Source organism: Myotis brandtii, unplaced genomic scaffold, assembly GCF_000412655.1.
Source record: "Myotis brandtii unplaced genomic scaffold, ASM41265v1 scaffold240, whole genome shotgun sequence".
Lineage (NCBI taxonomy): Eukaryota > Metazoa > Chordata > Mammalia > Chiroptera > Vespertilionidae > Myotis > Myotis brandtii.
Genome location: NW_005359064.1, coordinates 801212 through 825013, shown reverse-complemented (window position 1 = coordinate 825013; position 23802 = coordinate 801212). Strand labels below are relative to the sequence as shown.

Genomic DNA, 23802 nt, shown 5'->3' with positions numbered 1-23802 from the left:
TTTAGTTTACTCATCTTTAAAAGTAGAAAATTACCCTCTAGGGTTGTTATAGGAATTCAAAGAGATAGAGATAAAGAGAGCCAGACAAATATAATTCTACAAATGTTAGTTCTCTTCCTAATGTGAATCCTATTTCCAAGGCCATTTCCTGGCATTCTTTCTTTTCTAGATTGTTAGCTCTCATTACGAGAATATAACAGAGCTCTTCGGTAATTCTGTCATCACCATGGACAAGGAAATCATCTCCTAAAAGCTGGGATGTGAGTGTGCACCTGGTCTTTTACGACCACAGGTACGACCTGATGAGAACACTAGAGATCATTTTTCACAAATATAGTTTTTAAATATCTGAAATATAAAAAGCTCTTACATAAAAGATAAGGGTTATATCTCAGTTCCATTTATTGGATTTTCTCAGCATTAAAAATTAACTCCAATTCTCTGAAAATTAACTTGAATTCATAATACAGAATTACATTTTGTATAGAGAGTAGTTCTCTCTCTCAGATCCATGAAAGTAGAAAATAGAGGCCCATAATTTGTAATTTTTTTGAACTATAAAAATTACATAGTTATTCTTGATGAGCTTGTGTAGGCTAATTAAAATGTCAACTACCTTTGCTTTCGAATAGAATTGTATGAACTTGGTGGGCTAACAGCGCTTTAGACCCATAACAAGCAGAATTTTCATTTAATAAACATGATAGAAATGAATTATTTTCCTATAAGAACACAGTGGTATCTATAGGGGAAAATTAAAAAAAAAGAAAAGAAAAAGAAAGGAAAAAACAGGCTTGGAGGTATACACATTGGTACACATTTCCTCTTTAAATCTTCATGATAAATCCATGCGGCAGTCAATATCTTAAATTACATTTGGAGGTAAATTTTTTGATCAAAATCAGAGAGAAAGTACATAGAAAAAATTACAACTAGAACCCATACTTTTAGATTGCAAGTCCAATGCCCTTTCTACTCACTCATCTGAACAACCCATGTCATTTTCCTAACCTCCCAAGGCCTTCTTCCTCTTTCCAACTCTCCATGTCGTTCTACCAACTGTATATTAAATATCAAGTCAAGTTTATGCTCACAAATAAAATCGTACAAAATAAAAATTTTTCCTTTAAGTTATAATTGCTTAAAAACAAAGTTCCAAATCTTCTCCCTCAAAACCCAGTAGAATACTTACAGTACTCTAGTTGTATTTCCCTTCCTTTATTTCCAAACAAAAACTTTTATAAAACAAGGAATGAGGGACAATATATATGAAAATCAGGCTAATTATTATATAGCTACCCCTGACTAAGTTATCTCCCTCACCCGCCTCCTGCTCATCTACCCCCAACCAAAACAATCAAAACCCAAACTTAAATACTTCCCCTCTCATACCCAAGGGGGGAAAAATGGAAAAAGAAAATGCCCATGGAATGTGTTTATTGCTGTTACATATCCCATACCAGATGGCAACTCCATTTCCTCTAGTCTGAAGCACAAAGAAATTTTCTGCACAGTTGCATATGCCCAGAAATATTTCTCAAATTATATCTTTTGTTGGATGATGTAATTGAGACAACAAACAAAAAGCTGGAGGCCCTAAGTGCCTGGAGCAACTTCTCTGTTGCTGCTTCTTTCTCTTTAGGACCTGAAACTGCTAATGGTGATGGTCCCAAGGAAGGCTGAGCCTCTGGCACTGAGCTCCACATAGCCCTGCCTTTCTTCTGAGCACTCAGTCATTCAATGCTCACTACAGAGATTTTTCCAGCACGGCTGCTCTGGTAATTTGGGGATAAGAGTGAACAGAACAGAACTTTCTGCTCATGTCCAAGTGCCCCAATGCAAACTGTGAAAACAGTGGCTTCTTCTTAACACAGGAGGATCTTAAGCTCCCAAATAAACCATATCTGTAATATTTCATTTAATTCCATGATTCTGATGTTCAGATATCTGAAAATATTCATTTGAATACAATGCGCCAGTTTGGGTGAGCTTTGCATACTTGACAATGGGAATGAAAAAGTACAAAATGTCACTTCTGATAAAAGACATAACTCTGATAAAATACCTGATATTTTGGTGGTAAACTGATTTGTTGCTGGAGGTCCAAAACCCTTGGCTGTGCTAGCTCGGATGGTAAAGGAGTATGTTGTCCCCGGATACAGTCCAAAAAACAGAAAATGGGTTTCATTTCCCAGTTTTGAAACTCGGCCACTTTGATTGGATAAGTCTATTTCCGGGTCAAAGGAACTGACTGCTTTGTAAGTGATCTGCAAGAGAATGAGAATGTGATTAAATATCTGGAGGTAGTTCAAGATTGCATCTTTATCCAATAAAGCCTTCTGATGTATGCACTGTCAGGCACTTTAGGAAAAGCTCTCCTATCCCTTTATACCTTTCAAATCCTGGATGCAGTGAAGGGGCGTAGAAACTCAGCCAAAACTCTTATGAGTTACTACTTTTATAGACAGAGGAACTTAAAGCCAGTAGATTATAACATAAAAGATGAGGTCAGGTTTAAGCTAATACCTTGAAGTTGTTTGCTTTCAAAATGTCATTTTGGAAAACAACAATACGAAATAATAAAATATGGTTCAATACAAAATAATAAAATATACAACTAGCTCAAACAGATAAGAACATGACAAGGGTAAGGCCTCATTCATCTCTCTTGTAGTGGCCACAGTTTGATTTAGTACTGAATAGGATTACGGTCCCCTGGAAACAAGGATACTTTTCCCATTTTCATCAATGTGGCCAAAGATACCTGCTTCAAAAATAAATCCTAAACACGTGTCAGTAGCTGCTGATGCTATGACGGCAGTCCTCATGACAGGTTATATTTGTGGCTTTTCTTTATCGCTCTTCAATAGATGTCAGGCTGGAAGTATTTGGCTCTGTACCGTTGAGTACGGTAGCCACTAGCTACAAGTGGTTATGGAGCACTTGGAATGTGGCTAGGGAGACTGAAAAACTTAAAATGTAATGTAATTTAACTTAAATGAACTAAAGTTCAAATTTAAATTGCCACTTGTGACTAGGAGCTGCCATTTCCAACAGTGCAATGCTAGAAGCTTTCGCTACATAACAGGTGTTTGAAGCACACTGGGTGAGTCTGATATGTGTGAAAATAAATATAACTATAACATAGGTGCCTTTAAATTTTTCCCTTTCAAATGAATTTTAAAAGAATTTCACTCTAAGTAGTTCATCAGCTATTCAAGAACATACATTTTAGTGGTGATTACTAACTTCTACCAGTTGTAATGACATAATTTTTAAATGTGGCATATTCAAAGTTTTAAATTACAAAACTGAGCACTCTTCTTGCTTTTAAATAGGTAAACTGACTTCTAATTTATGTGCATGAACACTAACACTGTTATTACACGAAGTGATAGCTCACATTCTTTCTTCCTATATTCATACCATGTCATTATAATTAAGGAGGCCGCTCTGAAAGAATATTTAGATTGAGTCAACTGAGCTTTGGAAAGAAACTGTTTGCTATATATATTCATCTCTGCAGAGACTGGCACTCTCAGAGTCAGGCAGCTTGTCTGTTGTTAACCCTCTAGCACAGCGGTTCTCAACCTGTGGGTCGCGACCCCTTTGGGGGTCTAATGACCCTTTCACAGGGGTCGCCTAAGACCATCAGAAAACACATATATAATTACATATTGTTTTTGTGATTAATCACTATGCTTTATTTATGTTCAATTTGTAACAATGAAAATACATCCTGCATATCAGATATTTACATTACGATTCATAACAGTAGCAAAATTATAGTTATGAAGTAGCAACAAAAATAATTTTATGGTTGGGGGTCACCACAACATGAGGAACTATATTAAAGGATCGCGGCATTAAGAAGGTTGAGAACCACTGCTCTAGCATATTTCCCTCACAAGGCTACTCTGAAGCAAAAGACAAGACCATGGCTCCACCAGTGTAACTCAGTAGTTGAGCGTCGACCTATGAACCAGGAGGTCAGTTTCATTCCCATATGCCTGGGTTGCGGGCTCGATCCCCCGTGTGTGATGTGCAGGAGGCAGCCGATGGTTTTCTCTCATCACTGATGTTTCTGTCTCTCTCCCCCTCTCCCTTCTTCTTTGAAATCAATAAAGTATATATATTTTTTTAAAAAAAGAGAGAGAGACAAGACCATGTCTACCACCCAGCTGCTGTGGGAGGGACTCAGCAATGTCACTGCTGTGTGCTCAAGTGCTTACTTAGTCCTCCATTCTAATAGCCCCAGAAGATGAGCTAAGCTATGGCAGCATAATTGCTCCCCCAAAGTTTATTTATTCATTCCGTCAGCCGTTCGAAACATATTAACTGCATGCCTCCTTATGTACCAAGTACTGTGCCCTGAGCTGGGGTCTCATATAGAGATTCAGACTTGGTACCTCCCCTGGAAGAGGTAACAGTCTGGTGGGGAAGGGGAGAAGCAATTCAACAATGATGATACAGTATAATTAAAATAAGGACTAGCACTGCCCACCAGGACTAGGTTAATCGTCTTGTTCATTTTACTGCCTTGTTGAAAACTTTAATGGGACACAAATGTATATGGGACAAAGTCCAAGCTCCCTAACTTTGTGTTTAAGACCTGCCCTCCCCAGACTTTATATCTGAATACTTGACATGATGACATTATATTATCTTCTGTCCTGGTTAGTCTTCTATGAACACTTCCTGGGCTTTTCTCACCCTGTTTTTGCTCACTAACTTTTGCCTGCCTGGAACACCACAGAGTAGCTCTGTCCTGTTTTCTCTACTTACTCAGATTCATTCATCCCATTCAAATGTTGATTAACTGGACACACACACTGTGGTCAGCAGACAGACACAGCCCTGCCCTCAGGTAACTAACAATCTGGACTAGGATGGGTGGAGCTGGGTAGAGAGACAATAAGTAAGTAAATAATTTAAAAACACTAGGTTCTATAGAAGAAAGAGAGGTGGTTAAGATAAAGAATATTGGGCGGGGGTAGAAGAGGAGTTTGACTTTCTATAGTTTCATTATCCAGGGTTAACAATAGTCTGAAAATATTAAATGGAAAAATCCAGAAATAATTTTTAAGTTTTAAATTGCATGTTATTCTAAGGAGTATGATGAACTACATCATACCCAGGGACATGAATCATCCCTTTGTGCAGAATCTCCATGCTGAATACAATCCCCACCTGTTGGTCACTTAGCCTTCTCAGTTATCAGATCCACTGTCCTGGTATTGCAATGCTTGTGCTCAAATGATCCTTACTTTATGTAATAAAGCACAAGAGTAGTGATACTGGCAATTTGGCTATGCCAAAGAGAAGCCGTGAAGTGCTTCCTTTATGTGAGAAGATATGTGTGTATAGGAAAAAACATAGTTTATATAAGGTTTGGTACTATCCAGTTTCAGGCATCCACTGGGGGTCTTGGGGGTGTATTCCTTACAGATAAGAGGGGACTCCTGAATAGGAAAAAGCAGGGTGATGTGATACTTCAGAAGATTTTTGGAAAAAAAATATCCCATATACATGGCTTATTAAATTCCAGGAGAAAAATAATGAGAGATGTGGTAATAAATATAAATTGGGATTAGATCATGGGAGGCCTTGACTATTACAATGAAACTTCTTAACATGACCCCTAGATTCTACTTCTTTCTGTACTGCTACCTATCTCAGTCAACAGTGATTATCTGAGCCCAGTTATCCAGGTGGGATCTTTAAGTGTCTTCCTTCAACTCTTGATCCATCAATGCCCCACTCAGCTGACACTGCACTCTATACTCCAGTCACACACTAAGTTTATTTGCATTTGGTACTTACTTCATTCTCTTTGTAGTTAGTTGCTGTTAGAACTGTTGCTTCTAGTAGAGAAGGGGCAGTACTTTATATACTTTTGTCTTCTCCCAATACCTTATACATACTAAATTAAAAACCAAACAAACCGGTTGATACGTTACTTTCATGACCAGGAGTCTAGAGTTTTCTCATTAGGCAATCAAGAGCTATTTAGTGAGTTATAATTAAAATACTTGAATATATATTCTTGTTCATTTGGGAGTATTATTGACTGATAAGCTTCTAGAAATAGGCTTGATATATAATGTTTAAATTTTGATAAGACATTTCATAAACCTACAGATGTAGAGGGCCAACTGTATGCATTTTCCTATGCCATTTTATATAAGGGACTTGAGCATCTGAGGTTTTTGTTATCCACAGAGGGTCCTGGAACCAATCCACTGTGGATACTAAGGGATGACTGTTAAGTTTTGGGGGAGTCAAAAGTTACATGTTGATTTTCAATTGCAGTGGGTTGGCACCTCCACTCTCATATTGTTTGAGGTTCAGCTATATAAAAAAATGTTTTCCCTATTTTCCTCATATATTCTTACTGTTTAATTTTTGTGTTTAGATCATGAATATGTTTGGTATTTATTTTTGTATGGTGTGAAGTGGGGGTCTTATAAGGCATATTATTCTTGTATTCATAAGTAAACTTTCACTGCAATTTCTATCTTGTATGATTTTTTAGTAATCTCTGAAAAGTGAAATGGGGAAGTGAGGGTATGTTATTTTGAATACTTCTGTACTAAAATATCCTTTCAAAGAGCAACATTACAACTATAATTTCATTAAAATGAGAAAAATGCAATTATCAGTCCAGGTTTTAGGAAGATGACTGATAAAATTAAGTGGCTGATTAGGACATAAGGTATGAGCAGGGTTGGAGTTAGAACAAAGGTGGGGAGAAAGGAAAGGAAAGGCTAGTTCCAGAGGCTAAAGGTGGACGTCAAGGGACTATAAAGGAGTGGGCAAAGAATAACAGCAGAAGAATATGTGAACGCTGTTAACTGCCATAATTCCTAGCAAAAATGACATTGTCAGCATTTTCCAGTCATTAATGGTTGGTATGTCTTTCATAAGAGGAAAGTAAAGAGAAAACTTGAAAATAACCTGAACTTGAATATTATTCATTTATAACATCTATACCATTCAATTTGTTTTTCTTCTCTCCTTCTAAAACTACCCAAGAGTGCTCCCTGCCTAAGTACCTGCATCATCATTTTTTGCTAAGCTTTTTTCCAACTATGATAATTAAGTTCTCCTTTGAGTTTTTACCTGTGGTCATATGTGTTTCTATGACAGAATACACTGTTCCTAAAGCCCCTGCTTCCCTTTGGGCTATCATTCTACTTCTTTAGCATGATATCTGTCCCAGGAGACTGTAGTCCTCCAGAGTGGGGACTGAGTCTGGTTCAACATCAGTCCTTGGCTCCAGGAGGCAGCTCAGTCTATCGCTGACTCTGGCCCAGGCTGAATGAATCACAGTGTGCAGAGCTTCTTAGCTAAAGAAGAGCTCCCTCCTGAGACCTCATCTAAGGCCTACCTTGAGGAACCTGGAACTCTCCCCTTCCTATTTCTAGAAAACATGGACAAAGAAGAGAAAGATTTGGTAGTCAGAAAACTTATATATACTAGTATATATACACATACATACTAGAGGCCCAGTGCACGAATTTGTGCACTGGTGGGGGGTCCCTTGGCCTGGCCACTGATTGGAGCCATCTTGCCCAGTCCTGATTGAGGCCGGCTGGCCAGGGGGAGGAACCATGGGAGGTTGGCCGGCCATAGGAGGTTGGCTGTGGGAGTGCACTGACCACTATGGGGTAGCTCCTGTCACGGGGGTGTGTGTCCCTCAGTCCGGCCTGCACCCTCTCCAATTTGGGACCCCTCAGAAGATGTCTGATTGCCGATCCCTGTGGGGTTGGGCCTAAACCGGCAGTCGGACAACCCTCTCACAATCCAGGACTGCTGGCTCCTAACCACTCACCTGCCTGCCTGCCTGATCACCCCTAACCACTCTGCCTGTGGCCTGATCACCCCCAACTGCCCTCCCCCCCGCTGGCCTGATCACACCCAACTGCCCTCCCCCCCGCTGGCCTGATCACACCCAACTGCCCTCCCCTCCTGGCCTAATTGCCCCTAACCACCTCTGCCTTGGCCCCACCACCATGGCTTTGTCCAGAAGGATGTCCGGAAGGTCTCTCGGTCTAATTAGCATATTACCCTTTTATTAGTATAGATACTAGAGGTCCGGTGCATGGATTTGTGCACCAGTGGGGTCTCTCGGCCTGGCCTGTGGGGATCGAGCCAAAACCGGCTCTCCAACATCCCCCAATGGGTCCCAGATTGCAAGAGGGCGCAGGCCAGGCTATGGGACTCCACCAGTGCATGATTGGGGCTGTAGAGGGACAGCAGGAGGGCTCCAGGGCGTGTCTGGCCCGTCTCGTTCAGTCCCGATTGGCCGGACCCCAGCAGCAAGCTAACGTACTAGTCAGAGCATCCACCCACTGGTGGTCAGTGTGTGTCATAATGACTGGTCAAACAGTCAAACACTTAGCATATTAGGCTTTTACTACATAGGAGATATATATATATTAATGTGTATATATGTAGTTTTTAAAGTATATTTTGATTGATTTCAGAGAGAAAGGGAGAGTGAGAGTGAGATAGAAACATTATTGATGAGAGAGAATCACTGATCGGCTGCCTTCTGCACACCCCCCACTGGGGATGGAGCCTGCAACTGGGGCATGTCCCTGACTGGGAATTGAACCATGATCTCCTGGTTCATAGGTCAACATTCAACCACTGAGCCATGCCAGCTGGGCAGAAAGCTTATATTTAATTACTTAGGCCTGATTCACATATTTGACATTTTCTCTTTGGTATCCAGAAAAATGAACCAACCTGCTTTACTTGCCTACATGTGATTTTTAAAACTCTGATTTATGACACATTCACATATCACCATTGTAGTAGCATTTAGATCAGTGTTCAACTGGGAGATCCTAGCTGCTAAAGTCAGGGAGATTAATGGGTTCTTCTTTTGAATTATTATTCCTATTGTTTCCTATATGTTAAAGTTACTTTATTACACAAAGATATATATCCACTGAGATCAGTCTGTCTAGATAACAACATGTGAACCTTAGGACAGGTGGACTTATTTCTTGGAACTTCAGTTGATTTTAAAGACTATCTTTCTGTATCTTTTCTGGCAAAAAAATAAAAATAAAAATCTACTATTCCTGATTACAAGAATCCCCCAAACTGAGAATTGAAAATTGTCATGGCCAAAAATATTAACTAAAAGATTCTGTTAACTGAAGACAAAAGTACGAACTTGTTTGATTTAATTATAAAACTTAGGTCTTTGGATCTAGCCATGATTTTCATGATACCTGATTCTTTTATAATGAAGCAGCCAATAAAAAGCATCAATAACTTAACTTGATAGCCATTTTCTTTTATCTCTTATCTTACTTTGTTTAGCTTTCTACTAACAATATATATATTTTTTTGCATTTCAATGCCAATTTTCAAAAGTTAGAAGGAAACATCAATGTGAGGCTATTTGGGTCAGGAAAGGGCTTCAGCAGTGATTACTGTCTGACAGCTCTTCTGCTCAGGCTTTTGTCAGTAGTTCTGAAAGGTATTCAAGCAGAGATGCCGTAGGAGGAACTGTCGCGATTTTCAAAAGCCGAACAACATATAATTTTGTTGAATTTGCATTCAAATAAATGCTAGCTTAAAAAATGCACCTGCTTGTTTCTATGACAATAGGCATCGTAAAATGGTGCTCATATAGATTGATGATGACTGTCACCCCGTTATTGCTATTATTTTCTTCCTTGAACAATTCATCTAAGTCTTCTGTTACCTATTATTCAACCATTTGATATGCCTCAGTAGACAAAACCATGTCACAGAAGTTTTAATGTATGTTTTGCTAATACTAAAAAGCCAAAAGACATCATTCTATTGTTACTTCTGAGACAACATCTATTGGCTTTGCTAATTGGATAATCAGCATTCTTCTGTGATTCAGTAGTAAAATATTTTGTTATCAGCAAGAACAGGATTCTGTGGGGTACCTCTTAATCAATGTATACTTCAAAATACTTACTGTTTTTAATAAAGTTGATTAAAAATATATTATCATCTATTTTTATGAATATTATATAATCTGGAAACATTCAAATCATTATAAATATGCATCTTAAAAACATACATAATTCAAAAACTCAATTTTATTTTTTGTTTTATACAGTAATCACTATAACTATTCAAAGAATTAGACTTCTTCAAAACATGATGCCATTATGCATTTCTATGATAGGCTAACTATCATAGAAATTATAATAAAAATTAAATTACTAACAAATGTATATACTACCTCATATAAAGTGATGACACCATATGTTTGAATTGGTTCTCGCCACTGAAGAAATATCTTCTCTTCAAAGGTACTTCCTTGGATGGATTCAGTAGGAACAGCACCTGGCACTAGAAGGGGGAAAAACCAATAAATGTTTAAGTAACAAACCAAAAAAAAAAGTTTTCTAGAATTGAGAGGTAGTTAACTCTCTATTGAGGCACAATATTTTAATAATCCATAGACACACTGTCTTTTTAAAAAAAATCTAAAATTCAAAACCATTTTGACTATACTGTCCTTATAAAGAAAAAAAATTGCCTAATTTTTTTTAAAGTTTGAATCATTTAGATGAGTCAATATCATCTTTCATATGAGCTTTTGCATTCTTCAAAAATAAATTAAGACATCCACAGAGAAATAAGAATTGCCACACATTGCTTGTAAGAGTATAAAATGGTACAGCCATTGTAGAAAATAATGGTTGTATTTAAGTAAATTTAAGGAGGCCGGTATCATATAACATTAATAACTCAAACTCCAGGTATATTCCCTAGTAATATTTTTGTACATAGTACCAGGAGACATACACTAGGATGTCGACATAGCAGCATTTTAAAACAAAACCAATAAAATTGAGATAAACCAAAGAGTTTAATAAATTATTTCATATTCACACAATAAAACACAAAAATGATTGAAAATGATGACAGCTTTATGAAGGACCTGATACTTGAGGAGAACTGGGTAGCAGAGGAGATGGAATTGAGAGGCAGCCATGTAGAAAGGTAGGTGGTGGATGACAACGGGAGATGAGGAAGAGCCCAGGATAAAAAGTGTGGCATAAAGGACCAATGCTGAGGTGACATTTTTGCAGAATGAACTGCGGTGAAGAAGTCAGTAATTCTAGAGCATAAGTCAAGAATACAGAAGACATTGAAAGTCAAGACTTGAATAAAGAGAGTCATTGAAGGTTCTTGTGTAGAGAGAAACAAGATGCAAATATATTTCAAAGATGAGTTTAGTGAGTGAGTAGGATGGCATTAGAATGGGAAAAAGCTGGGACCACAAAGAAAGCGCAGAAATTATTACAGAAATTTCAGTATAAAATAATGAGGATCTGAATATAGGTTGTGGAAGTTGAGAGACAAGAGCAATCTAATATCATGGAAGTAGAAACAACAGGAGTCAGGACCAAATTAAACATTGAAATGCAGGGGAGAAAGGGTCAAGAGATGACCTGTTGACAATGCTGACACCTTCATTCTTATTTCATGGGAGATGAGGAAGAGTTGGAGAATTAGAAATAGGACTTCCAGTCTCAGCCCTGACTGACTACTATAAACTAATACTCTTAACAAAAATTCCTATATAATAAAAGGCTAATATGCAAATCAACTGAATGGTGGAATGACTGGTCGCTATGATGTGCACTGACCACCAGGGGGCAGATGCTTGTTGCAGGAGCTGCCCCCTGGTGGTCAGTATGTTCCCACAGGGGGAGCACCGCTCAGCCAGAAGCCAGGCTCACGGCTGGCAAGTGCGGCGGTAGTGGCGGGAGCCTCTCCTGCCTCTGCAACAGCACTAAGGATGTCCAACTGCTGTTAGTTGGACATCTTCCGAGGGCTCCCGGACTGCGAGAGGGCACAGGCCAGGTTGAGTGACACCCCTTCCCCCCGAGTGCATGAATTTCATACACCGGGCCACTAGTAATTGTAATAAAACCACTATTTGACAGCAACCCACTATTTTAGGTATGGAAGAACTTTATGGGGATATAAAATAAAAGAGAAGGATGTGGGGTGAATGCCTTATTTCCACATTTTTCTTCTTTAGCAATATGCATGGTATTGTATAGGCAATAAATACTTAAAGCACATTTTTAGCTCTTTACATGAAATAATAGTGTCATAAATATTTAATTTGTTATAATTAATCATCAAGATCATAATCAGCTACGTGAAGAAACAAAAAAGTAAAAGTATATGTTTCCCCAGGAATAAGTAAGTATATTCATTTAATGAGCTTTCCAAGTTCTTTTGAAACTTATTCTGATGCCTGATAAATTAACTCCAGGTCAAATATATGACATACTACCACTGTATTTTATGTGCTGTATGAACATGTGATTGTACATGAGAGTCACTTGTATAATCAGTATAAAAGGACATTTATATCCATGCTATGATATTCAAGGTATAATTTTACTATTTTAAGTTATTTTAGAGATTAATTGTATATTCACTTTATTGATGAGTTTCTGGTAATGTACATAGTATATTAGTTAAATTCTTGTTTATTAAGGTAATATCCAATTACAACATTGTACCTATGGGAAAATATGATCTATTTCATGACCAAAAACCTAATGAGGTAATTTCTCAGCACTACACTGAAAAGCAAGGGCAGCCTCTCTTTTGGGCTAAATTTTTATCTGAACTATGAAAAGTGTTTCAGAATGCCTTTTAAATATACTTAAATATGCATTTCATATAAGTAATAGTACTCAAAATAATAACTCTTTAGTTCAACATGATCATAAACCTTGAATGAAGAGCAATATAGAGTTATTTTACATAGAAATGTGACTATCTGACTCATAAAGAATTAAAATACACTTCTACTTCTTTATTCCCTATACCCTTTTTAATCAGTGCTTAAGTATACAGAAGCATAGATACATGTTTATATTTTATTATTCAACATAGTAAATAGTTCTTCCTTCTATTTTCACTATAAAGATCTCAATTAAAAAAAGAACAGAAGCTGCTTTCTTGAAAGGATATAGATTTCAGATAAACATATTTTAAAAGTACTCACGATCTTCATCTGTCTGTACTATGAGTTCTTGACTTTCCTTCCTTCCTTCCGGATTCATGAGGATGAGTTTCACACTAACATTGGTATATGGTGAGAGGTTAGTGATCGTATGTTGAGGGTGTGAATTATCTGTGTCCCAGCTTACTTCTTCTCGCACCTGTTCTTGTCCTCCTACTTGGTAACAGTAGTGGACTGTGAGATTGTAACTATGGCAACGAGTCACATTATATCCAAATGGCTCCCAGCGGATAGTGATTTGTCGAGATTTGACTTCTACCACTTCCAGTTTTCTTGGGCCTCGCATGGGATCTATTTAGAAAAGAAAATAAAAAAAAGAAAATGTAAGATAAGTGAATTTTAAAAGATCTGGTGAAGCTCAGATGTCACAGATAGTCCTACTTGTCCCCAATATCTGGTCTTCTCTTCTTCTGGAGTAATAAAATCCTTAAATCTTATCAGGGTATAAGGCCACTCAGACTAAAGCCTAAATAAAATTTCCAGCTTCTTCTGCAGATGTGGCCATGTGCCTGCATTCTGGTGAAGGATGAAAAGATGAGAAGTTAAGAAGAGTTTCTGGGAGGGTGCCTATAAAGAAGGGGCTCACCATCTGTGTTCTGTCTTCCTTCCTATTAGTGGACTGAGGACAGGGTATTTGTTGCTCATGCAGCTATGATGACACATGAGGCTCTTACACATTAAGAATTCAAAGCAATGATGAAAAATGAGCTACAGTTCCTGATAATCACTGAGTTACCATACCAGCTTTGAGCTGCCTACTTCCAAATTTTTCATTAGAGATAAATAAAATGCTTTTATTTAAGCCTCTTTTCCTCTGGGACTCTGCTATAAGAAACCAATCTTTTTTTAAAAAATTAAATTTATTGGGGCGACATTGGTTAATAAAATTATATAGGTTTCAAGTGTATAATCCTATATCATCTGTATATTACATTGTGTACCACTACCCAAAGTCAAATCTCTTTTCGTCACCATATATTTGACCCTTTTTACCCTTTACTACTTCCCACTCCCCTCTGATAACCACCATACTGTTATCTGTGTCTATACATTTTTGTTTGTTTCTTTTCCATATCTGTTATTTGTTACTTTCAGTTTTATATCCCATATACGTATAAGTGGAAAAACAATCCAATCTGAACATGAAGATATGTATGTTTTATATACATATATTTTAAAAAATTTATTTATTTAGTTTTTAAATATATTTTATTGATTTTTTACAGAGAGGAAGAGAGAGGGATAGAAAATTAGAAATATCGATGAAAGAGAAACATCAATCAGCTGCCTCCTGCACACCTCCTACTAGGGATGTGCCTGCAACCAAGGTACATGCCCCTGACCAGAATTGAACCTGGGACCTTTCAGTCCACAGGCCGACGCTCTATCCACTGAGCCAAACCGGTTAGGGTTAAAAATTAATTTATAATTATATAGTTGGAAAACATAAGAGTAAATGCTTGAGAATTCACCACAAAATAATATAGTGATAAAAGAGCATAAACTTCTGAGCAGAACTCCAGGTCTCTTGAGTTTTGATTTGTATACAGTTCATGCAGTCAATACTGAAGTATTTCTTTCCCATCCCTCACAATGTCTTAGCCTGAGCTCCTGACACATAGTTTCAAGCTTAGAAATCTAAATGACATACAAGGAATATAAGCATTTTGAATGGGTTTAAAGAACGAATATATACAGAGAAAGCTTAACCTTGTTTGTGAAATGAAGATGAAGATAGAATAATACTAAATACATAATATTTATTGAGCACCATATGCTATAGATTTTTCTAAAAGCATTTACTTTTTATGATTTGGGGAAGAACCTAATCTAAAATGAGGTGCTTTGGTATATTCATAAATACATTTGATCCATATATTTTGATTTTTCTTTTCCTGAATTGTGGCCATCATATATGAATTTAAAGTGACCTACAACAGGTAAGGAATCTATAATAATAAAAGCATATTATGCTAATTAGACCAAACAGCCGAACGACCTTCTGGATGTCATTTTGGACGTCCATCTGGACGAAGCCATGGTGGTGAGGGCCGAGGCAAAGGAAGTTAGGGGCAATCAGGCAGGCAGGTGAGCAGATAGGGGCAATCAGGCAGGCAGGCAGAGTGGTTAGGGGTGATCAGGCAGGCAGGCCAATGGTGAGGAGACAGCGGTTCCAGATTGTGAGAGGGATCCCTGCGGGGATCGGGCCTAAACCTGCAGTAAGACATCCTCCGTGAGGTCCCAGATTACAAGAGGGTGCAGGCCGGGCTGAGGGACCCCCCTCCCCAATTCACGAATTTCAAACACCGGGCCTCTAGTATTAAATTAGCATGAAAACTTGAGAAATAATCACTACCATTTACTGTGTGTGCCCTTATGAAGTGAGTTCCTTTATATATATTCTATGTTCCTCAAAACAATCCTGTGGACTAAGTACTATTTCCCCCAATGCACAGATTAAAAAAAAAAATCATGGCAATGTCAGTTCAATAGTTTGACCAGGATCAAGATTTGATGTTAGCACCTGAATTCATATCTGTCTGACAACTAAACAGATGCTGCTTCGACTCTACTACAGAGTTTCTACCAAAAAAAAATGAAGAAGATAATAAGAAATTAGGATGGTAAAGATACCTAAAACATGACCAAAGAATATAAAATACAAATAAATATCCTATGTATTTAATCTTGGGATAAATGCTGAAAAGAATCCTCTCCCTTTTCCTAATTCCAGAGAAGAGGGCTCCCAGGACACGTCCCCTCGCTCAGCTTTCCCAGACAACCCTCCCTATCTCTGCAACCACTGGAAATTTGCCTGGACAATTACTGATTTCCATTTGTGCATACATTCCTCATTATCTCATCATTTAGAACCTAGAGAGAACTTTGAACCACCCCCTTTCCCTGCAACCTCCAACAAATGAAAACATTCAAAGCGAAATAATGTTTTGGTTTTATATATGCGAATGGGGATTCATCGGCCAAGTATCTGCTAAAACCACAAAGTGAAGTTAATAATGATTGTTCATGCTACTCCATCCTGTAATAACTTGAGAAACCAAGGCCAAGTGAGATGAAAACAGCCCTAGAGAAACTGGAGTGGCATTCTCATGGAATATTCCTTATTACAAAATTAATTTTTTATACTTAAGTTACTAGTGATAGGGAAAATGTCGTAAGTAAGCTATTCAGAAATAACCTTGAAGGTTTTTTCAGTCCAGACATTTTTCACAGTGTAAAGGAAATGTCTAATTTTATATAATGCTTCATTAGTTGAATGTTTATAAAAAAATTTTAATAAGCTCTAGATCCCATATACATAAACAGATTAATATGCATCTCTTTGCCTCTTTCCTTATTAATCACAGTCTCTGCGAGGACCGTTCTTAAGCATTTTCCTAAGGTTTTCATCAATTTTACTGACTAATAAAATGACTAAGTGCTCCAAATATCAATTTAAACAAGCAATGCAGTTCTAACTTAATTTCAATAGAAAACTACTTTCCACTGTATAGATAAGCCTGTATCATTTCAGTATTCCTTAGCCAAGAGAATACACACATGAATTAAATACTAGGATTTAAAAAAACCAAAAATACTGGTCATTTTTTTCTTTTAAACCATACTATCTTCCTCTCTGTTACTACCTCTTGGAATTAGATCATGGTAAAATTATGAAAGAAACTTCCCACAACTTTTCCAAGTATAATAGCTAAACCTAGCACAAAACAAGCCTCTCTGTGACCAAGGCTCCAGGGTCCCTACTGTCATGAGTGTTAAGTTACAGATTTGATGAAAAGAGGCTTGTGCTCACTGGCCTGCATCTTTAAATGCTCAGTTAACAAAAAGAAACGATTTTACCAAAGCTTTCCCAAACCTAATATTTCCACTGTGCCCTTCATGGGCCTTTGCCTATAGTATAGTTCTGTTGCATCTCCTAATAGGTCAATATTGGCAGGATCCAATCATATCAACAAGGTAAGGGATAAATGCTACTTTGACTGATTCTTTTTTTTTTTTTTACATTTATTACTGTATTCTACCATTTACTTTTTTTAATTGTTTCAAGTATCACATATGTCTCCTTCTTCCCCAACCACCCCCCGCCACCGCTCCCACCCTCCAGGACAAGCCCCCACCACCCCAGTGTCATTGTCCACTGGTTATGCTATATGCATGCATACAAGTCCTTTGGTTGATCTCTTACCCCTCTCCCTGCTCCCCTGTCTTCCCTCTGAGGTTGAACGGTCTGTTCAGTGTTTCTTTGTCTCTAGATCTATTTTTGTTCACCAGTTTAATACATGGTGCTGGGAAAATTGGTCAGATACATGCAAAAGAATGAAACCAGATCACCAACTCACACCATACACAAAAATAAACTCAGATTCTTAAACACTCCTCCCATTAGTCAAAAGCTTAAGAGAGAAGTTGATTCAATACCACCGTGTGGATAATAGCCCACCTTAGATGAAGAGCTGTCATTTTTATTGTCAGGGCACAAAGGCTAGAATTAAATGAGTTGGGAAAATGGCATCTGGTAACATAAACTGCGTTGCCAAGTACCTGTGATAACATCTTCCTTCAGTGATAGCATTGATAGGCTAAGTTCAATGACTAAGGGAATCTGACAATCCTTTCAACTCATCCTTAGCAAACTGCCTGATTTCATTGCTTCTCTTTTTAACCTTTTCTTCTGCCATTCTACAAAACAGAGCTCTGATATAGCAATGGTTTACAATGGTTACATCTTAAGTTAGTGTTTTATAGTACCTGTACCTTCCGTCAGAACCATTTCTATTAGTGTACTGCTAAACGTGAAGGAGGCATTCCACAGGGACGATTTACTCTAGTGACTTAGACTGATGATCACTGAAGACTTTGAGGGGCATCGTTGTAGAAATATATCCCTATTGTAGGAAATGAATGGCAACTTCATAATCAGAAATGGGTGATTTCAGTAGGCTGATTACAACTCATGCTGCATTTCGGGGAGTAGGGTACACACTGCCAAAAAACCTTGGCCTACTATTACTACCATTCTATGTGTGCAAAATAAGTCTCTTGGAGTTAGATAACAGAGTAATAAATTATATTCACAGGACCAATACTTGTAGAATATTTGCTTCTCTTTCCTCACAATCCTAAAGATGCTAAAAGGATGTGAGTCTATTCCAAGGACGTGTCTCTTCACACTCGCACCCTTGGCCAACACTGTTATGGGCATAGTGACAGGCCCCACAGGCATGGAGCATGTGGTCTGACCTGGGCCCTCCAGCTGGATAACAGTCAACCAGAACATCCTCTCGAAGGAGAACAATGGCTGTCATGCCTAAGCTTAGTCAGGAACTTCTTACCAATTCCCCTACTGGCCAGCAGCATTTTTCATTCTGTTCTATTTCTGTGAGTTTGAGTCAGGTTTCAAGCACAGAAATCTGACAGTTGCAGCCCTGACCCCAGGGAACCAGCACGCCAGGTTCTAGCCTCCAGCACTGTAGCATCCTATTTAATCGGTTATCCTGGCTCCTTCTACATTCACTCCTGTTTTTTCTATAAATCAGAGAAGAAACTGACAGATAGGATCAATTTCCATTGCAGGTTCAATTCACAGCTCATTTCTCCGGAACCCTGCACTTTTACCTTCTATTACTACTAGAGTGCTTTTTCAGAAGCTCAATTCAGAACTTGTGAGAGATATTTGGGTGTAATTTTAGGATCCTGTCATTAATAATAAAAAACACAGATTGCAACCAAGGTTTCCACTAACAGGTTTCTCTTTTGTCCTTCTTCATGAATTATCTGGAGGTCTATTACAACAAAGGAATAACCAGCAGATTGGTGGTGAACCCCCTTTGACACCTGCAGCTACTGTATTTCTGCCTTGTCAATTACACAATAGAAGGTGACAAAATAATAAAATGATAGCTTCATTTTCTTTACTGTCCAACTAAATCAAAGAAAATACCTGATTAAGACAATATTATAGTGGCATGCCCAATCATCAATATTCCTAAGCAGCGAGGAATTAAATTCCACTTACATGATGGCACTATTTTTAAGTGAAATAGCTGTAGTTTTGGTTTATCAGTCAATGTTTTCCAGGTTTTAAAAAGTGCCCTTTGTCAGAGAAGTTGAAAATTCTGAAATATATCAATTCTTTTTCTTTAAATGTTTATTGTTGAAAGTATTACATATGTCCCTTCTTCCCCCCGCCATTGACCTCTTCTAGGCCCCCGCTGACCCCCACCCCAGGTCTTCACCACCCTATCGTCTGTGTCTATGGGTTATGTATATATGCATACAAGTTCTTTGGTTGATTTCTTCCCTCCCACCCACCATCTCCACCTTCCCTCTGAGATTCCACATGCTTCTCTAAAGGCACCTATAGTCCTGTGACATAATTGAATACATTAAAATTTGTTATAATAATTATATGAATTTGAATAGTCCCTCCCACCAAAATATTTTTATAGATATTATAGGAATAGTTTTTACATAACTATTGTATCATAATTATAATCAATAAATGTACTTGAAAAGTCTTAACTGTATCACCCAATCCTACATCAGTGAATAATTTATTCCTAAACAACAAATTGAATTTCAAAACTATTACTAATTTAAAATATGAAAAAACAGTCTTATTGAGTAAGTGAATGAAAGTGCAGCAATGCCTAGCCTTATAGAAAATCAAACATTCTACTTTATTTCTTGATTTATGATGGACATATTCTTCACAATATCTTTCATGTGTTCCAAGTGCTGGTTTGAACTTTTTCTAAATCAGAAAGATAAGTAACCTACTACCCCTGTTGCTGGAAAATGGACTATCCACATATGAATTATATTGGTCATTTACATTTTGATCCCAGTAGAAAGCTGAAATTCCTATTCACATTTTATGGGCATGTAAAGGATTACCTTACATAACAAAATGACTAAGACACACACTACGATGAGAATGCAGACCCTTTCAGGCAAGAGTCTAATAGACACTCTACACCTGAGTGACCTGTGATGCCCTGGAGGAAGGATTCTCCAGTGGCGTTGGGTGACCCTGAAAGAGCAGTGTGTACAAACGCTGTGTTTAGTTCAGTTTGTCCACTTGAAAAATAAAGTAAAAGAATACATTTTTGGTTTCAGGGGAGTCACCAAGGTGCCTGGTTTCAGGATAATTTCACCAAATCTTTCAGGATAACTTTCAAAAAGAATTTTCTACTTTAATGTTCTTACTGAAGAGTTTGTTGAATGGCAGTTGGAAAAGAGAGGCAGTAAAAATTTTACTATTGGTACCATCTGAAATAAAGAAATATGAGCATTGATAAAGTACCCAATGGTAGTAACATTTGTCACACTGTATTTTGCCTGAATCGATTAACTGTACAAAGTAACGCTAGGAGTCCCACAATGGTTGAAAGATATTATTCTGTAGAACATGAAGTATCCTTTTTTTGTTGGTTTTAATTTAAGGTTTTTGAAATTTTAAGTAATAAAACTTTAAAATACATTGAAAAGTACAAAATCAATCACTGTTGTACATACTAATATCAAATGTTAACATTTTGTGTTTTGCTTCAGATCACTTTTTATTAAAGAAATAAAATATTGCTGATATAAATCTTTTCCACTTTCCTGCAGGCTATCCCAAGGTTATTATGTATCATTCCCAGACATGTCTTTGTACTTTTATTACATATATCTGGGATGGTTAAAAATTTAGGTAATTGCTACCATTTTTTTTGCAACTTGAGGTTTCATTCAATATTAGCTATGCTGAAACATAGATCTTGTTTAGATTTATAGATAGGTCAGATAGATCATTTAACCTGTGTATAGAATGCCATTAATACATGAACCATGGTTTACTATTATTCATTTCAGCATTGAGGACTAGATAGAGTGAGTCTACTTTTTCTCTATTACAAGCAGTGTACAATGAGCATCCTTGTATGTTATATCCAGTTGGCCACAGTTTCCCTTGGGTTCAGACAATAAATAAGACTATTGGCTTTTACATTTTGCACATCTTTAAGTGTACTAGATAATATTAAATTGCTCTAAAAAAAGAAAATGATGTTCAGATGTTTCTTTTTCCCCAAAGAGATTTAATTTTAAGGCTCTAAGCTAAAGTCAGTTTCTGAGGATAGATCTTAAATTTTGGTACTGGTTCCAGTAAAATGTGAATAAACAGAGTCTGCATCACGTATTTGACATAACTTTTGAAATTAAAATATACTATGTACAGAAGTATTTCTTTCCTCAGCTATAGCAATTCTGTTTAACAAGTGTTCATGTCAGGTCTCTCTGCCAATAGCTGCTCCTCATGTCATATATCATTACATGTGTTTGTATCAAATAAAAATAAAATAAAAAATTCACTATCAAGAAGAATTAGATAAATTGATAGGTAATAGATCTCTAAAATAATCATTAAGATTCCATATTACAAAAAAAAGCATACACGTCATTTACCATGAAATACTCTCTACTTCAAAACAACTAGGTCCTGAATATGATAAAAAAAATATATATATATGTGTGTGTGTGTATACTATATACATACATAAACATATACATACATGTAGACAAATAGACACACATATACACACATACACATTACACAAATTAAAAGTTCTTCGAGAAGACATTTTTAATGAACAAAAACTTAGGATAAACCAGTTCAGCAGTAAATGTGCTGTGAGGTAGGCATGTTGACAGAGGTTGAGGGATATTTTTTTTCAGCAACCTAATGCCATTCACTAATTTACCAGACCTCAAAATTCATACACACACATAAAGTACTTAAATTGCATTTTCACAAAGTTTCCAAGTCAACTAGTAGGTACTCCTCCCTAATCTTACCATTCCCTCATGCTGTAGCCAGAATGCCTTTCTTATGTGACATTCATCTGAATCTAAGGACTTTTAATTGTTGTCCCTTCGTCATACAAACCAAATAAAAAACATTTCCATTAGTAAATCAAAACTATCAAACAGATCACATACCATTCTTACTTTCTGTACTAGTCAGGCGATTCTATCTGCTGTATCTCATATACACTCTCTCTCCAAAATTAATATCTCTGCTCTCACTGACCCATACACATGCAGCAATAGTCACCGTTCATCTGCCAAAAAGTAGCTTTTAATTTCTTTTAATATTGCATCAAAATCAATCTCTCTATGACTGTTTCTTTTTAGTTAAAATAAAAACTCAGAGAGATTTTTATAGACCCACGTGGTCAAAACCCTAATGTTCATATATTGATTCAGTTTCTATATGTTTTATTGCATTCTGTAACAATCAAGTTCATTGAATACAGACACCATGTCTAATAGAAATGCTTTGCAGTGGTTCTCAACCTGTGGGTCGCGACCCCTTTGGGGTCGAACAACCCTTTCACACGGGTCGCTTAAGTCCATTGGAAAACACATATATAATTACATATTGTTTTTATGATTCATCACTATGCTTTAATTATGTTCAATTTGTAACAATGAAATTGGGGGTCACCACAACATGAGGAACTGTATTAAAGGATCGCGGCATTAGGAAGGTTGAGAACCACTGCTTTAGAAGATGTCTACATCTGCTAATCAACACATTTAATAAAAGGATGCTAACATAAAATAATAAATATCATCCATCTAGCTCAGCTCCTCTGTTCTCATAAGTCAATTCCAGAAACATCTCCGTTTCTCCAGTATTTACCAGTGTTCTGTGCTGTGACTTGCATCTGTTTTACTTTATCTCTTTAAAGGAGTCATAGTATAAACGTGGCTTCCACTAACCACAGGAATGGTCCATTTTTGCCTGAGCTCCTTGGTGACATTTCAGAAAGTGTAAAGGTCATTGCTGTAGAAGGAACACTACTGCTATACAGCAAAATTAGAATCTCCAATTGTTTCGATGCACTGGGATGAACAAACTGAAATTCATCCTATAGATGAACTTTACAAGAAAACTGTTGTATGAAATAAAAATAAGTCTGTAGTAAAAGACTTCCTTGTATTTATTTCAGACCATATAAAATAGGACGAGGCAAAATGATTTCCAAAGAGTTCTTCAGAAATGTCAGAAATTGGACTGGAATGGGTTTTGACCTTTTCTAACCCTCATAAAGCAGTGATACCCACAAAAAGCCTCAGAAGTTTGGATCTGATATTTTACCCAGAGCAATGAAACCATTCACTCTTCATTACAGAAGTCAGGTGATTAGTGTTGGAGAAGAGCAAATCAAATACAATTTAGTTTTACCTATAGTAACCATTCTCTCTAGGTTAACACTAAGCAGGTAAATCTTACTTAATTTTTTTAAACTGTTTAGAGCCTCCTATTTTGGTATTTACAATCTTTTTATGATTGCCTCGTCTTCTGTTTTAAGTTATTTATGAGTTTGGGCGAATGGTATCACAAAATGCCACACTCAACTATGCTAAAATTATTCTTCTGTGTTTTCATCAACAACTTGTTTTAGAAAGAGCTTTCCTCAATGTAAAATTGCATATGATTGATAAGATTCTGTTTAAAATCCTAAGTTTTCCATCCTTCATATCTTCCAGGGAAGCTGGGAGAATGGAGGGTAGAAAATACAGTTCTAGAAGGTTAGACAGCATGTTGCTTGCATCCCACTGAGAATTTTAATATCAGGACACAAAAAGGAATAGACAGTTTCTTTTATTTTAAAAAGATAAAAAAAAAAGAAACGGAAATTCTAACTTAAAACTCAAAAAAAAGCATGATT

General features: G+C 37.0%; 1 protein-coding gene across 1 annotated transcript in view; it reads right to left on the bottom strand.

The window, feature by feature from the left end:
- PTPRM (protein tyrosine phosphatase, receptor type, M) overlaps nucleotides 1–23802 on the bottom strand; it is a 465580-nt gene that overhangs the window by 247752 nt on the left and 194026 nt on the right. The window contains exons 7-9 of the mRNA XM_014540254.1: nucleotides 13043–13351; nucleotides 10244–10353; nucleotides 2066–2267 (exon numbers count right to left, since the gene is read on the bottom strand). Of these exons, the coding sequence (XP_014395740.1) occupies nucleotides 2066–2267; nucleotides 10244–10353; nucleotides 13043–13351 (621 nt within the window). The remainder of the gene's footprint in view (nucleotides 1–2065; nucleotides 2268–10243; nucleotides 10354–13042; nucleotides 13352–23802) is intronic.